The sequence below is a fragment of the Anomaloglossus baeobatrachus genome, assembly GCF_048569485.1.
Source record: "Anomaloglossus baeobatrachus isolate aAnoBae1 chromosome 5 unlocalized genomic scaffold, aAnoBae1.hap1 SUPER_5_unloc_4, whole genome shotgun sequence".
In the NCBI taxonomy this organism is placed as follows: domain Eukaryota; kingdom Metazoa; phylum Chordata; class Amphibia; order Anura; family Aromobatidae; genus Anomaloglossus; species Anomaloglossus baeobatrachus.
This window is the reverse complement of record NW_027441808.1, coordinates 763,293-781,209: the sequence shown is the minus strand read 5'-3', so window position 1 is coordinate 781,209 and position 17,917 is coordinate 763,293. Positions and strand designations below refer to the sequence as shown.

The following is a 17,917-nucleotide window of genomic DNA, read 5'->3' as shown; positions in this document are numbered from 1 at the left end:
TCTTCTAATTTCAGGGGATAGGATGGATCCTACCTGTAAGATCTGGCTGATACACATCTCACTCCAACAGAAGGGTGTCCAATGCCCAAAATAAAGGGAACAGTTTTAGGTGGAGGAGCATGTGGTGGTCTAGCAGCAGAATGGTGACTATTTGATATGGCTGGACTACAACCCTGATAAAGCAGCCACAGCCGGTGACTGAGAAGAATCTGTGACTTCTCTGCATTTAGTGGTCACTACTCACCTGGGCGGTTATCTGTAGGAATCTCCTCTTTAGTCCGCTCATCACCCCTCACATATGTCTCTGTAGTATTAGTATGCGTCGGATCTTCCCCCTGAAATAAATATTGTAAAAGTCACAGACAGATGGAGAAGTCCCATCTATGATCAGCTCTAATCCTGCCATCTCCACCGCTCTCATTACACAAGTATAACACATATAATACTGGAGGATAAAACAAGACTGAGCACAAGACCTTCACAGCCGTCTACACATCATAGGGAGATTTCATGGCACCTTCTCTCCATCTACCTGATGATCCTGAGGAACATCGGGATCTTCTTGTTTACAGTCCTGTGGGAGAAGAGGACGGGGACATCTCTCTGGTGTTGTCCTCTTACTGGATAGAACTGGAGGAGACACATACAGGGACTGAATTCATTCCTTACATACAGATAATTATAGGCCGTGTGTATTTAGTCCTATTACCTGGTGATGTGAGGGGCTGGGGATCCTCCATCATGACGTCCTTGTACAGATCTTTGTGTCCTTCTAAATACTCCCACTCCTCCATGGAGAAATAGACGGTGACGTCCTGGCACCTTATAGGAACCTGACACATACAATGATACCGTCACCCCCGATCCCTTCATAGCGTTACTGTATAATGTCCCAGCATTCCCAGCAGTGTCACCTCTCCAGTCAGCAGCTCAATCATCTTGTAGGTGAGTTCTAGGATCTTCTGGTCATTGATGTCCTCATGTATCGGGGGGTGACGTGGAGGCCCCGTGATTGGGCTCAGGGGTCTTCCCCATCCCTCAGACACAGGGGCCTGACAGCGCTCACTAGAGGTCTTCTTCACTACTGTGTAATCCTGGTTATGGAGAGACACAGTAATAAATCTCACTCCAGACATTTCCAGAGTCCTCACCTCTCCAGTTCTGTCCATCTGTTATTCCCATAGATAAGAATGGTTTAATGTGACGTCATCAGAATCTCTCACCTCTCCAGTAAGCCGGAAGAGGATCTCTAGGGTGAGGTGTAATATCCCCTCCGCCATCTTGTCCCTGTCCATATCCATCCTTGATGGGGCAATCAGGAGAATTCTCTTATATAGAAGATCTCCACTGAGAGGACCCGATATTGTAGGGACCTGAATGGGGAGAAGATGACAATGTGACATCAGAAAGAATCCTGTATAGTAATATAATTACTGGAGAATTTATATCCGATCACTGGCGCAGAAATAACGCTATCATGTATGGCATGAAGGAGAAAATTCATGGTTTTGGGGCTGCAGGAACCAAAATGAAGATTCTTAATCCAATAATATTTAGAAGCGGTTTTTACTTGACATGTATGGCACGTGACTATTTTATAATATTCATCTGTTTGCTTGTTTTTTGTATGTTTGCAGGTTTTTAGCTTTCCAGATTTTTTTGGCTGATTTTTAAACTTATTTTAAATAGTCGCAAAATTACTGCATAATAATGACACTGAAAAAGATGTGGGTGTGCGGGAGGACGAAAAAACCAACCAGGGCCAGGAAGCTGCTGCCGAGGCAGATAACATAATAGGATGCAGTGAACGAGGCACAGATGCTCCAGACAAGAACAGTTTTGCCTCTATACAAGTCACTAGTGCGGCCACACTTACAATATTCTGCACAATTTCGGGCTCCAGTGAATGAGGAGGACATAACTGAACTAGAGCGGGTGCAGAGAAGAGCGACCAGTAAAGGAATGGAAGGTCTGCAATAGGAGGACAGGTTAGCAAGCCTGGGGTTATTCATTTTGGAAACAAAAAGGCTACGGGGCAATTTTATTACAATATACAAGTATATCAGGGGCATTACTGAGATATTTATAATGAGCTTTATACAACTGAGGCCTGCAATGATGACAAGGAGGTTCAGTCATAATCACAGATGGGGATTCTCTACTGTAAGAGCAGTGAGAATATGGAACTCTCTGACACATGATGTGATAAATGTTGATAGACTACAAAAATTTAAGGTGGGCTTGGATGCCTTCCGTGAAAAGTATATTATGGCAGGTTATCAGTACTAGATTTTGTGATGGGACATTGATCCAGGGAACTAGTCTAATATTTTTAAAGTCATGAAGGAATTTTGCCCCTTGTAAAGGTATTCACACCCCAAAACATTTCCACTTATTTTAGCATCACACCCACAAATGTAAATGCATTTTATTGTCAATTTATGTGATATACCAGCATTAAGTAACAAGCATTTGTGAAGTGTAAAGGAAATGCTAAATGTATTTTTAAATATTTAAAAATATAAATCTGAACATTGTGACGTGTATTTGTATTAAGCCCCTTGTAGTATGATGCCCCTGAGTGACCAATTACTTCCAGAAGTCACATAATTAGTAAATTGAGTCACCTGTATCATTTATTCTCAGTATAACTACAGCTGTTTTGTGAAGATTTCACGAGTTTTATTTCAGAACATTAGGGATCAAACAGCATCTTGTAAACCAAGGAACCCACCAGACAGGTCAGGTATAAAGTTGGGGAGAAGAGTAAAGAAGGGTTCAGTTATAAAAAAAAAAATAGCCAAAGCTCTGAACATCTCACTAAGTACTATTCAATCCATCATCAAAAAATAGCAGGAGTAAAATGTGGAGACAAGAGGGTCAGTGGCTACGGTCGTCTGCTGGCCTAGCTGTCTTCAGAAAGACTGCTCGGACCAGGGCTCATCTCACTGAATGCCTGTACTCGTTCCTTGTGGGCAGAACACTTCTCAGACAACACAGGGTGAGGGAACCACACCTTGGGAGGACGTTACTGGTTCATCAACAGGAAAAATCATATTGTACATTTCCAGCAAGAACGCAAGATGGTACAAGTGACAGAGTCTCTCCCATCTGTTGGCTCGCGAGGGATTAGAATATTTGCGACTTCGGGGCTTCCTGGGCTAACTATCCCAGTCAGCAGCACCTCGCTTTTGATGAGCACCCGCTGAGAGGAGATAGTGGCAAGCTTAGAAAGATGACTCAGCACAGCAAGATATGTAGCCAGGTTACTGAATTGTCCTCACCTGGGTTCTCCAGGCACACTTGTGGTCTCAGCATTGAGCAGTGTAGCAGATCTGTGATCTTCTAGCTAAAAATGTGGATTTTAGGCTGAAGTCCTGCATAATGAATGTGGAAACAGGAGCAAAGCTCTTTTTATATCACTCAGTTCTCATTTCAGGGTATTGTATCTTACAGGATTGGTGGTAGATGGCCGTTCTCTCATTGGTTCAGTTCAATTCAACTGCATAATATTCCTCTAATTGACATAGTCAAAGAGGCTGAGGCAATCCATATTTAACACGCAATAGGGCTCCAGTCAGTCTGACATTAAACAATGGCTAACGTCCATTGATTTGGCAATCAAAGAAACAAAGGGTCTGCCCTAATTAAGAACAGTTCACCCCTCACACAAATCTCCAGATGCTTAGTTGTCAGATATAGCACAACTGCAAAACGACAAAGACATGGCCGTCCACCTAAACTGAGATTCCAAGCAAAAAGAGCAGTAATTATAGAGAAGCAGCCAAGAGGCCTATGGTCAGAGGAAAAGCAGGAGAGATCCAGAGCTCAGGGGGAAGAATCTGTCCACAGGACAACTATAAGTCATAAACTCCACAAAATTGGTCTTTATAGAATAATGGATATTTTTTAAAAGCAAAAGAATAAGAATTGAAAATTGCTTCACAGACGTCTTCATCCAATTTACCTGAGATAGAGCTGTTTTAAAAAGTAGAAGGGGCAATAATGTCACCTCTAGATGAGTAAAGCAGGTAGACACGTCCCCTAAGAGACTGGCACCAGTAATTCCAGTGAAAGGAGGTCCAGCAAAGTATTCACTCAGGGGGCTGAATACTAATGCACATCCCAATTTTCAGAGTTAAATTTTTTAACATATTTAGAAATTCATGTAAAATTTCCTTTATACTTCACAAATGTTGGCTATTTTGTGTTTTTATCACATAAAACCCCAATAAAATCCATTTTTTGTGGCTATAATGTGAAAAAATGTGGAAAAGTTCACCGGGTGTGAATAGTTTTTCTTGCACCATTTTGAAGAATTTGAAACAAAAAATTAATAAAGAGAAGACAAAAAAAAGTGACTTAGAAAAAAACCAACAGAATTGATGAGTTGGATGTAAGTTTTGTGGTGCGGAGCCCGTTATACCGGCAGACTGGATGTGACCGGAGGCAGAAATATTCAGAGAAGGGAAAGATTTTACACTTTCTCGATAAATCCTCTCTTCCCGGGATGTAACGGCCTCTAATGCCGGGATCACACGCCTGGATAAAGAATCATCACAGCTTCATCCAGAAAACTAGGACAAGTCTTTTCTTATTTGTCATCCATATACAATCCGGTATTTACAGCCACTATTAATAATTTACAAGACCATTTACAGCTTCCTACATTACAGAACTGCAATGTACCCGTAACACAATGTCTGCTGTATGGCGGAGCTGGTGGGAACCTGATGGTTTGTGCAGACACAGACCTGAATGGACGAGTCTCCTCCGATTTACAGAAGGCACTAGAGGATGCTGGGATTATTCTCACACGCAGATTCAGTGAGAAAGAAAAATCCCCATCTGCACCGCCACATCCAATAACAATGGTCTGAAGGACGAGACGTTGTGTTATTTTATGCACAGCACTGAAAATACAGTAGTGTGAACGAGAACTAAAAGGAATCATCAAAGCTCTCATCTCTCCTAATCCTGCCATCTCCACCGCTCTCATTACACAAGTATAACACATATAAGGGTATGTGCGCACTAGGGGTTTTTTTCACGCTGCGTTTTTATGTGCGTTTTTGTCTCAAAAAACGCACCCGCGGCTAAAAAAACGCGGCAAAAACGCATGCGTTTTTGCCGCGATTTGGTGCGTTTTTTGCTGCGTTTCTGCTCACTGCGTTTTTAATCAGTGCACAATGCCATTAAAGATTGTTGATGAAAAAAAGAAAAAAAAAAAAAAGGTCTGATGTTATTTCCTTCTTCAAAATGTTCATTGTATGCAGGAGAGCAGACAGCTGCAGAACTAGTGTATGCAGGAGAGCAGACAGCAGCTGCAGAACTACAAGGCTCAGCATCCTCCATCCAGGACTGTATGCAGTTTTTTGCCCAAAAAGAAAAAAAAAATGACATGGGCTTCGCCATATTTTTGTATGCTAGCCGGGTACAGCAGGCAGGTACGGGCTGCCCCCAACCCCCAGCTGCCTATTTGTACCCGGCTGGGAACCAAAAATATAGAGAAGCCCTTTTTTTTTTTTAATTATTTCATGAATTTCATGAAATAATTTTAAAAAAAAAATGACGTGGGCTTCGCCTAATTTTTGAGTCCAGCCGGGTACAACTAGGCAGCTGGGGATTGGAATCCACAGTGCAGGGTGCCCAAGATTTCTGGGCACCCCCACTGCAAATTGCAGCCCACAGCCACCCCAGAAAATGGCGCTTTCATAGAAGCGCCATCTTCTGGCGCTGTATCCAACTCTTCCAGCTGCCCTGATGCCGGGTGGCTAGCTATGTAATAATGGAGTTAGGGCTAGCTGTATATTATCAGCTGGCCCTAAGCCCGAAATTCATGGTATCACGCCAATATTAGACATGGCCACCATGAATTTCTAGTAATGATAAAAAAAAAAAAAAACACAACACACAGAAAAATATTTTTATTAGAAATAAAACACAACACAATTAGTGACTCCATCTTTATTGAAATAAAGAACCCCCCCCTCCGCAGTAATCCTGGGTCAGGGTCCTGCGCCGTCCAATCCGGATCCAATATCATCTGATCGGTTTGCTGGAAGGCAAAGCGATCAGATGATGTGTCAGGATCAAGTGCCTGAGCTGATTGTATAAAAGCCGATTATACAATCAGCTGATGCATCAGTAGAAAAAAATAAATAAAATAATACTCACTTATGTGCTGTGATGATTACCGGCAGCTCCTGGAGCGATCGATTGGACAGGAGTCTGATCCCGTCCGATCGCTGCAGGAGCTGCCGGTAATCAGCTGATGAAGTCCCCTGACGGCAGGATCAGCTGATAGCCGGCCGGGCGCGAAAAAGCCGGCGAGACTACGATCAGCTGATGCGTCAGGTGACTGCATCAGGTGATCCACCGCCAGGTCCTGCAAGCAAGGTCCTGCCCCGGGGAGACTGCACACAGGCAGAGCGGCGGTACCGGGAGGAGATAGGAACGGGCATGGCACCGGGACCCTGCAAACAGGTGAGTATATATGACATTTTTTTTTTTCTACTGCTCACTTTGGTTTTCGCCGCTGCCGCCACCTCCCGCCCAGACATGGCGCCGCACGGAGCTGACATGGCACCGGGCGGGTTGTGGACGCAGCGGTGACGGTACCGGGAGGATTCATGCTTCTGTGTTTACCAACAGAAGGAATCCTCTTCCTGTACACGTCACTGTAGTACCCACCCCTTGCGTTTATAGCTGCGTTTTTAGTCATAGAAACGCGGCTATATGCGTTTTTCATTGCGTTGTTGAACATTCATTGAACTCAATGGGTGAAAAACGCAGTGAAAAACGCAGAAATAATTGACATGCTGCGTTTTTGTGGTCACCACAAAAACGCAGCTAAAAAAAAACGCTGTGTGCGGACAGCACTTATGAAAACCCATTGACATTGGTGGGGAAGCAACGTCACTGCATTTTCAGCACAAAAACGCGGTAAAAAACGCTGCTAAAAACGCGGCAAAAACGCCTAGTGCGCACATACCCTAATACTGGAGGATAAAACAAGACTGAGCACAAGACCTTCACAGCCGTCTACACATCATAGGAGATTCCATGGCACTGTCTCTCCATCTACCTGATGATCCTGAGGAACATCGGGATCTTCTTGTTTACAGTCCTGTGGGAGAAGAGGACGGGGACATCTCTCTGGTGTTGTCCTCTTACTGAATAGACCTGGGGGAGACACATACAGGGACTGAATTCATTTCTTACAGATAATTATAGGCCGTGTGTATTTAGTCTTGTCTATTACCTGGTGATGTGAGGGTCTGGGGATCCTCCATCATGACGTCCTTGTACAGATCTTTGTGTCCTTCTAAATACTCCCACATGGAGAAATAGACGGTGACGTCCTGACACCTTATAGGAACCTGACACATACAATGACACCGTCACCCCCGATCCCTTCATAGCGTTACTGTATAATGTCCCAGCATTCCCAGCAGTGTCACCTCTCCAGTCAGCAGCTCAATCATCTTGTAGGTGAGTTCTAGGATCTTCTGGTCATTGATGTCCTCATGTATCGGGGGTGAGGTGGAGGCCCCGTGATTGGGCTCAGGGGTCTTCCCCATCCCTCAGACACAGGGGCCTGACAGCGCTCACTAGAGGTCTTCTTCACTACTGTGTAATCCTGGTTATGGAGAGACACAGTAATAAATCTCACTCCAGACATTTCCAGAGTCCTACCTCTCCAGTTCTGTCCATCTGTTATTCCCATAGATAAGAATGATGTAATGTGACGTCATCAGAATCTCTCACCTCTCCAGTAAGCCGGAAGAGAATCTCTAGGGTGAGGTGTAATATCCTCTCCGCCATCTTGTCCCTGTCCATATCCATCCTTCACGGGGCAATCAGGAGAATTCTCTTATATAGATCTCCACTGAGAGGATCTGAAATTGTAGGGACCTGAATGGGGAGAAGATGACGATGTAACATCATAGAGAATCCGCTGTAATAATACAATTACTGGAGATAATAAGGGGAAACATATAATGAGAACATTCTGGGGAAACATTATATTGTGTGGGGACAGAAAGGAGCCAAGGACCGAGGGCAGAAAGGAGCCGAGGACCGAGGGCAGAAAGGGACCGACTAATTACAATTACAACTAATTGTATAGAAAATAGTTCCAGCACACTTCAAAAAATGCAAGAGAGCAATACAATGCTTCAAATTATTTTATTTTACTTGTGCATAGGCAAAAAAAAAATGTCCAACGTTTCAACTATCAATTTTGGTTTGTGTCAAGGACAAGAGGATCTAATGTAACAAAAACATACCAGATTCTATTAGATGATGTACAGTCAATAACATACATTACAAAGCTTTATACAAACATCACTAATGAAAAGAATGCATCAAATTGACGCTATAAGACAATAAAGGAACAATAATGTGATGATTTGCACAAATACATGAACAAAGTTGAATGATTGAGTTTATACAATTTATGAATTAATATTAATTATTCTCATTTAAATGGAAAAAATGCCAGACTGATCAGAATTATGCCAAGATTCCGAAATATAATGAATAGTGTCCACCCACCTAAAAAAAAAAGTGACAAAAGGTTTCTCAAGCTCCAAACTGTGGCTTCTCGATGGGGATATGAGGATATGAGGATATGGGGTGAACAGCCTAAGATGAGTAAGCAGAAAAATAAAATAAAAATGTAAGAGTACAATATAAAAGAAACGGTGATACTTATATTGGGGTACACAATGATGATTTTTTTTTGCCTATGCACAAGTAAAATAAAATACTTTGAAGCATTATATTCCTCTCTCGCATGTTTTGAAGTGTGCCGGAACTATTTTCTATACAATTAGTTCTATATTTCCGTGCACCTTTTTTTCTCACAGTGAAGCCAGGTTTATCCTGTATTTTGATTATATATTTTTTCCCTGAGCTCCTGTGTCTCATTTTTTGACAATCCTCGTGTCTTTTACTACCTTCATATAATGCTGAAGAAGTAAAGACTATATTATCCAAGGTCAACATTCCAAATGCATTTTTATCAGTTCCCACTGAGGAGGTACGCTCTCGGGATTACGAGAAGGAACTGAGGAGACAGACGGCACTGGAACTTCATTGCATCACTCTGGCTGAATACCATAGAGTACAAAGGATTCCCAGGGGATTGAGAGAACCCTTGAGACTCACTTTGTTTTCGGACAATCCAGAATACTGTTCGAAGTTTGAGAGCATCATCAACAAATGTTCAATGAACATAATTATTTTAACCATTGAATATTTACAAAAAAAATTGAAACATTGAGTCTTAAGATCCATTCCATAAAAGAGCAGTTAACGAACACTATCCCTAACACCGAATGGGAGAAGATTAAATCTAAGACTAAAGAAACCATTACAGAATTTAGAAAAACCCTACAAGAGAAAAAGAGATCTAAATTTGTTCGAGACCAGGAAGATTATTCCAAAGATCAGCTGTATCGATGGCGGTTCTCCGACGAGGCTCCTAGATGATCTACAACTTACAGTCATTATCCTTCTTCATCCAGTTCAGAAGGAGGCCAGTATACTACTCGCCAAATTCGTTTTTTAGGACCAAGACAAGAACGAGGAAAACGAGGCATAGCAAGAGGAGGCACAGGAACCACATCGACGTACCACATACACACTCACAGGTACGACGAATTTAGTGTACAATATATCATCTCACAATTTGTCATTCAGTGAGTCACAGGTTCTTCAGAAAGGGTTATCTTTTTGTCCAACTCCAGCTTTTAATACATTTCAGCTTAATCAAGAGGTGAGGAGATTTTTTAGATTGTTAAAGTTTAAAGGTACATTTTGGGACTGAAAGTGGGACTCAGACTCACACAACTGAAATAGAGCAAGGTAACACATTGCAATTGAGACAGTTAAATCTCAGAATTCCGAGTTCATTCAATCCCTCCAAGACATATCATCCAGGAGAAACCTACATTTCTCTGGTAACTAATGACATTGACGACATGTTAAAATCAGTAGAAGGTGGCAAATTTAAGGTCAGACATAATATTTCGGTGGAAGAAAACAGGGAGATTCAAAGCCTAAAGAACAATCATAAAATCATCATAAAACCTGCTGACAAAGGAGGGGCAATAGTGGTAATGGACAGAGCCTATTATACTGAAGAGTTACATGGCCAATTAGAAGACAGAAATATATAATTACCTATTTCAAGAGATCCTACATCCCATATACAGTCACTCATTAAGAACATGGTAGATTCGTATTTACACAATAAAACAATAGATGCTAAATTGGCGGAGTACCTCATTAAAACACATCCCATTACACCAGTAATTTATACCCTCCCGAAAATTCACAAAAATCTTCAACGACCTCCGGGTAGTCCTATAGTGGCTTCAACTGAGTCTGTCCTTTCTCCCCTGGCCATCACAGTAGAGAAGATTTTAACACCGCTTGTCCCAAAGATAACATCATATTTGAAGGACACTTCTGATTTTTTATCACATCTACATAAGTTTTAGTCAATTCCACCGGGCAGTCTTTTAGTTACACTTGATGTAAATAGTCTTTATACAAGCATATGATGGTCTGGTAGCAGTTGATTGGTTTCTTGAAAGACATAGTTCCTACGACAGTACTCAAAACTCTTTCTGTAAGGACCTTTTCCAACTGGTCCTCGAGAATATTTTTTTTTTTTTTCAAGACCAGTTTTTTCTACAGAAAAGGGGCACCGCAATGGGGTCAAATTTAGCTCCCCCTTATGCCAATATTTACATGGCATACTTTGAGGAAATGTAATCGTAATCTAATTTATGTATATCAGCTCACCGTGTACACGCTCACTCCTGGCCTCTCCCTGGAGCACAGAGAGGCACTGCCACAGCCCGATATTGCAAATAGAAGAAAGAAGAAACATCCAGCTCTTCAGGCGAGGAAAGCCATGGTCTTTATTTTAGCATGCAGACAACGGATGACATGACCAGAACAGCACTACGCGTTTCAGGTGAAACAATCACCCTTAATCATGATGACCATTTGGCGGGGGAATATGGACTCTAAGTTTCATCAAGAAATTAATACATATAGACCTGGTCTCACATTCACTATCCACTTGGACTCTGACAATATCAATTTTCTTGATACCCTGGTAATTCTATCTAACGATGGAAGATTAAAAACAGATATGTATGTGAAACCCACAGACAGAAATAACCTCCTTCATTATACAAGCTTCCATCCAAAACACACTAAACATGGGTTACGTATCTCTCAACACAAGAGAGTAGAAAGAATCGTATCTGATTCTATACAACGGAATGTTAGAGCTACTGAAATGAGCCAAAAATTCATAGCAAGAGGTTATCCCGAAGATATTGCTAACATAGAAATGACTCAAAGGCCACACACCATACAAAATTCATCTGGAATACCCTGTATAAATACGTATCATCCCTTTTCACCTTTGAAAAAAAATATCATTTTCAAACATTGGCCACTCCTAAAAACGGCTTATCCGACAATACGTGAATTCTCAGAGCCCCCACTATTTTGCAACAAGAGACCCAAAAATCTTAAGGACAGTCTAGTTAGAACCGACATAGGCCCTTAAAAGACTGCTCCTCGTCAAACCTTCCGAGGCATTCCTAGGAAAGGTAATTTTCCTTGTCATCACTGTATACAATGCAATAACCTCACTAGGGGCGATACATTTACCCATCCTCTTTTAGGTCGTGTATTCCCTATTCACGGGTTTTTCACATGTGATTCTTCATTCGTAGTTTACCTGATTAAATGTCCCTGTGGTCTCGGATACGTTGGGGAAACAACCCAACATATCCGAAACAGAATTAGCAAACACAAATCAACCATCAGATGCAAACAACTCTTCTTCCCATACCTCATCATTGCATAACACACGGCCATACGATCGTGTGGCGCCCTGGACAAGCCAGGACGTCACAGATACTGCAACAACACACCCCACACCCCGGCTAGGCACATCAAGGTCAGACAAAAATCCTTGTTGCCTCCCTCCAGGGGCTGATGTCCACAACAGGGGGTGGAGCCAGGCGGTTGGCCCCACCCACCGAGGAGTTCACAGTCCTGGAGGCGGGAAAAGGAAGAGTTGAAGTGAGGAGTTGAAGTGAGGAGTTGAAGTGAGGAGTTGAAGTGAGGAGTTGAAGTGAGGAGTTCAAGTGAGGAGTTCAAGTGAGGAGTTCAAGTGAGGAGTTCAAGTGAGGAGTTCAAGTGAGGAGTTCAAGTGAGGAGTTCAAGTGAGGAGTTCAAGTGAGGAGTTCAAGTGAGGAGTTCAAGTGAGGAGTTCAAGTGAGGAGTTCAAGTGAGGAGTTCAAGTGAGGAGTTCAAGTGAGGAGTTCAAGTGAGGAGTTGAAGTGAGGAGTTGAAGTGAGGAGTTGAAGTGAGGAGTTGAAGTGAGGAGTTGAAGTGGAGAGTTGAGGAGTGAAGTGGTAGCGGAGCAGACTGATGGTGTCCGGGTGCATGGCCCGGGCCCATACAGCAAGGTTGGCAGACGGTGGTGACCGTCTGCAGGAGGGGCTGATTGACGTGAACCGTAAGGACCGGGGATGGGCGGTGGCCCGCCGGTACCGGATCAGGGAGCGAACAGAAGCCAGCACCATTCGGCAGGGCCTACGGACCCCGACCAGGCTTGGAGTCGCCGTAAAACCGGTCAAATCCATTAGCGAAGGGAACCTCCGGGGTTTCCCAGCAGTCAAGACCCGATTGAAGGCAACCGCTCAAACCGTGAAGGGAAATACAGTCACCGCGAAGGCTACAGTTCCCAGGGCCAGAGCCTGCGGGCAAAAGGGGCTCCCTCAGCCTCCATCCAAGCTGGGGAGCGGGTTACCGGTGGGAAGCCACCAGAACCGAGAACATAACACAGGTGCAGGGAAAGGCAGTCACCGCCAACGTACCGGGAGAAGAACCACCGCAGCCGTCTGTGGGACCCGTCCATCCAGCCATTTGTTTTTTTTTTTTTTTTGTTTTTTTTTTTTTAACTATATTTTTATTCAAATTTTTCAATAACATAACACTGGCATAAGCGAATTCAGCATTGTAAATTCAACATTACATTGTCATATTTGATCATCCCAAATTCCATACCAATTTTTAAAATCAATAACCGTAACATGGCAAGATAAAGCAAAGGAAAGCAGCGACCCCTTAACCCATCATTCTTATCATTCCCCCCATTGAACCCTTGTGAACATGGTAATGACATATAATAAAGAAGTCCCACTCAAATCGGTTATTTCCCCCTCTCCTTTTAGTCAGCTTTCGGCCTTTCCTCCCCCACCTCCAAGCCATCCAATGTATCCTTCAATTTTTCAGTATGATACCAGACTGTGTCTTTGAAAGGTGACATAATCCTGACTATCTCCTCCCGAGTACAATAGGCCAGTATGAATTTCTTCCATTTGTTAAAGTGCTGTCGTATTCTATCCGCCCTCCTTTCTGCATCCAATCCTTCTATTTCAAGAAGATGCATGAGCTGACCCAAGATCTCTTCAATCGCGGGGACCCTAGACTCCAACCAATTTTTTAGTATCGCTCTCTTGGCTGCCAGAAGTATCACATGTATAAGTCTGGGTGGGTTAGTCATCTTCCCTTTGGTATCGTTCCCCTCCTCCCAATGGTGAAAAATAGCGAACCCAGGTGAGAGCCGAACTTCAAGACCCCACACCTTTTGTATACAACTTTTGATCTGTGACCATAATGGACTCAAATGGGGGCAGGACCACAACCCGTGAAGGAGATCAGTTCCACTACTCTTACACTTAGGGCAATACGTAATCCTGTCTGGCTTTGTTGCTGATGGAGGGAGATTAAAACCATAAATTGCCTTGTGCATAATTCTAAATTGGGTTTCTCGCCAATTCTCATTTAAAATTGATTTACGAAGAGCATTCCACCCTCCCCTAATTTTTACCCCCATAGACGGGTCCTCAAATTGTTTCTCCCAAGATTTAAATAAACCTTCCGGGTGCTGTCCTATTAATAGATCACGCATGGCTCCATAAAGAAAAGAGATAGATGATGAAGTTATTGAGTTCTTTACCAGACAATCAAAAGAGTTAAATACTACCTCCTGGGTCACATCATGCAACTGAGTCATAATACTATATCTCACTTGGTCATATTGGATTACTTGGTTAGGCCCCAGGCCATACTGCGCTATAATTTCATCTCTACTCAACCATCTAGGTTCTGAGGTGTGCAAGAGATGAGCAACAGTCCTTATACCCCTCACCTTCCACTCTTCAAACAGCTTATTGCTTGTCCCCTGCACAAACTCTGGATTCCCCCATATAGGCAAGTATTTGGATATTTTATGGGGAAGTTTGTAGTTTTTCCTCAACGCCTTCCACGCTGCAATCGTGTCTTTAAATAAGGAAGAGTGCTTGATTTTCACTGGGAGATTAGCCTGCCTAGTATGAAGCAATGCCACCAGATCCCAAGGTTGTGCATAGTCTCTCTCAAGCTCCAACGCTGAATAATGCCTAGAGCCTTTAATCCAATCCAGTATATATCTAGTCAAACAGGCTATATTGTAACCCCGAATGTTCGGCAAACTCAGACCTCCATGAACCTTAGATGCCATCAACTTCTTAAGCCCTATACGAGGGCGTTTCCCCCTCCAAATGAAGTGTGAAAAAGCTCTATTTAGCTGGACAATATCTTTATGCTTGAGAAGCAGGGGAAGTGTTTGAAGATGATACATTAATTTTGATATCGACATCATCTTAATTAGGTGGACTCTACCAATTATGTTCAATGGAAGGTCGTGCCATCTTTTAAGATCTTGCTCTATTTGGCTCAGAAGGGGTGGATAGTTTAGACTATAAAGGGTTGCCGGAACCTTACCTATTTTAACTCCCAGGTATGTGATATATGACTTAGCCACTGTAATTCCTTCAAAAGGGTTCTGCTCCCGTGTTTGAACATTTGTCCCTCCCAGGTATAGGAGCTCGCACTTTGACGCATTAATCTTGAAGCCTGAATACGCTCCAAACTCTCGCAAAATTTGTAAAATCTGGGGGACCTGCTGAGCTGGATTCGAAAGGAAAAGCAAAATGTCATCTGCAAAAAAAGCTGACTGAATTTGTCTATTATTTACAGAAATACCCTGGAAGGTGCTATGTGTAGATAACAATCGTACCAATGGTTCCAGAGCCAGATTAAAAAGTAATGGGGAAAGGGGGCAACCCTGTCTGGTTCCTTTCAGTAACGGAAAAGGGGCTGACAGATATCCTGGAATGTAAACTTGAGCCTTCGGATTTGTGTAAATTTCTCTAATGTAGGTATAAAATGACCCCGAAAAACGCATTTCATCTAGAACTCTATAAAGCCATGACCACTCAATATTGTCAAAGGCTTTCTCGGCATCTATTGTAAGCAAAGCGGGAGATTCTCCTTTCAGAGGCCGAAGGTTAACCCTATCCAGGACAAGAAGAACTTTTCTAATATTTAGTGTCCCTGATCTTTTCTGAATGAAACCGGCCTGTGCTGGGGAAATCAGTTGGGGAAGAATTATAGCTAGACGATTCGCCATAATCTTTGACATTATCTTCATATCTAGGTTGATAAGTGATATGGGCCTATACGAACCCGGATCCTTCGGGTCCTTCCCCTGTTTAGGGATCAATTTTATATATGCCCGGTTATTATTTTGGAAAGACGCATTACCGTCTAGTATGCTATTATACAGTTCTAGTAATGTAGGTAAGATCTCTTCCTTTACTGTTTTATAGAATTCTCCCGTAAATCCGTCAGGGCCAGGGGCTTTATAATTATGCATGGAGTTGATTGTCCCCAATACTTCTTCCCCCGTAATTTTAGCATTCAGAAAAGTGCGATGCTCTTCTGTGAGTCGAGGTAGTGTCACTTTAGATAAAAGATTATTATCAGGAAATTTGTCTCCCTTTTCCGACGAATAAAGGTTTCTATAATACGTGCCTAAAGTCTCAATTATTGTCTTAGGGTTTTTGTGTATCTCCCCCTTTTGATTTTTTATTTGCATGGGTCCCTGAGTTATAGTCCTATTTTTCGCTAAGTTGGCCAGTATTTTCCCTGCTTTATTTCCAAAGCGATGTAATGTAGCTTCTTGCATTGACCTAGCCATTTGTTCCCGTTTTTCCGCCCACTCATTAAAAGCTCTTTGGGCTATTACCCATCTATCTCTATGGTCCCTATCAGGATGCTTTTGAAAAGAAGTATATGCTTCCCTCAATTTATGGGAGGTTTCAGTAAATTTAAGATGAGCCTTTTTCTTCAAATAGGAAACATGTGCTATCGTTCTGCCCCGTAATACTGCCTTCGCCGTATCCCATAATAACATAGGTGTGTCTTTATGTTGATCATTATGTACCATAAATTCCGTCCACCATCCCTTTAATTTCAAGGAAAAATCTTCGTTATCTTTAAGGAAGGAAGGATATCGCCACAGATAGTCCGTTCCTCTGGGATAAATGTTTGCTAGGTCTAGCACCACCGGGGCATGGTCAGAAATCACCAAATCCTGGATAGTAGCTGAGTGGAGCGCACGTACCAGGTTCCCTGAAATAAGGAAGTAGTCAATGCGAGACCAGGAGCTATTAGCATGTGAATAGTGCGTAAATTCCCTATCCTGAGGGTGCAGTAGTCTCCACGCATCCCATAAGGCCGTGGCATTTAACAGAGGACGCATAACTTTATCATGGCCGCGCGGTACATTTGGGGGGCCTTTAGCATTTTTCCTGTCCTCTAGCACAGATACCACCGAGTTGAAATCCCCCCCAATTATTAGATTAAAATGGGCATGTTCTAAAATTTTGGCCTCAAGTCGTTGAAAGAATGATTTGTTGTTTTCGTTCGGGGCATAAATATTAAAGATTTTATAAATTCCTCCAGGTATCTCCACTGAGACCATCTGAACCCTACCTTCCGTGTCCGCATATGTTTCCAGGACTTGATGTTGTAATCTCCTACTTACTAATGTAATAACCCCTGCTTTCCTTTTAACTGAAGATGACCCATATACTCCTCCAACCCACAATTTCCCCATCCTCTGCATGTCTGAACCTTCCAGATGAGTTTCCTGAAGGAGCGCAATGTCCGGTTTGAGGCGATTAAGGTGGCGTAATATCTTAATTCTTTTTTGGGGGGGAACGTAACCCCTTAACATTCCAGGTGACTATTCTCATAAAGTGCATGTAATAAATGGAAATCCTGCCTTTCGTTTACCATGTTTTTGCTGCCCTCCTTTGCCAAAAAAAAATTCAACCAATTAGACAATTGAACATAGTGCTCACTTGCAATAACGAGAGTAGTAGTAATAATAATAACTCTGTGTAAAATCTTTGCTACTTCACTTGAATCCAAAATCCCCAAACATTTCAAACATCTCCCTCCCCTCCCCCCCCCAACTATACCATAATACTCAGACTTCACTTTTTTCTGATCATCTTCCAAGCTCAGTCAACCTTATACTTGTATAGCATTTAACCAATATAAAGGAGTGTCCCACCTACAAAGAAAGAGAGAAGGAAAAAAAAAAAAAAAAAAAAAAAAAAAAAAAGGTTCTCTTTCTTTTCCTCCGCCTCAGATTTCTTGAACTTTTTCCACTGCGGCTTCTCCAGCCTAAATCAAAAACAGGTGTCCCACCTTGAACTTCATACATCCGACATTTGTCTATTTGTCTCAGGTTCCCTTAAGTTCCTTGTTTTGTTGTCTCCGGTCCTTCGGGGAAGCTGTAGCGAGCTTCACAGAGCTCCCTTTGGTCACTCTCTGGTTCGGTGAGTCGTTGCGCCCTTGTCCTGGAGAATTCCTGAGGTCACGAGGACTGTTGATCCGCTCAATAAAGGCCTCTGCCTCCTTTGGACTTGAGAAAGAATTGTAGGATCCATCCTGATGTCTGATAATCAACGTTGCC

The 17,917-nt window shown here is 42.6% G+C and overlaps 1 protein-coding gene across 1 annotated transcript in view; it reads right to left on the bottom strand.

The window, feature by feature from the left end:
- LOC142259249 (uncharacterized) overlaps window positions 1-17,917 on the bottom strand; it is a 216,046-nt gene that overhangs the window by 79,973 nt on the left and 118,156 nt on the right. The window contains 2 exon segments of the mRNA XM_075331730.1: window positions 245-335; window positions 533-625. Coding sequence (XP_075187845.1) covers window positions 245-335; window positions 533-625 — 184 coding nt within the window.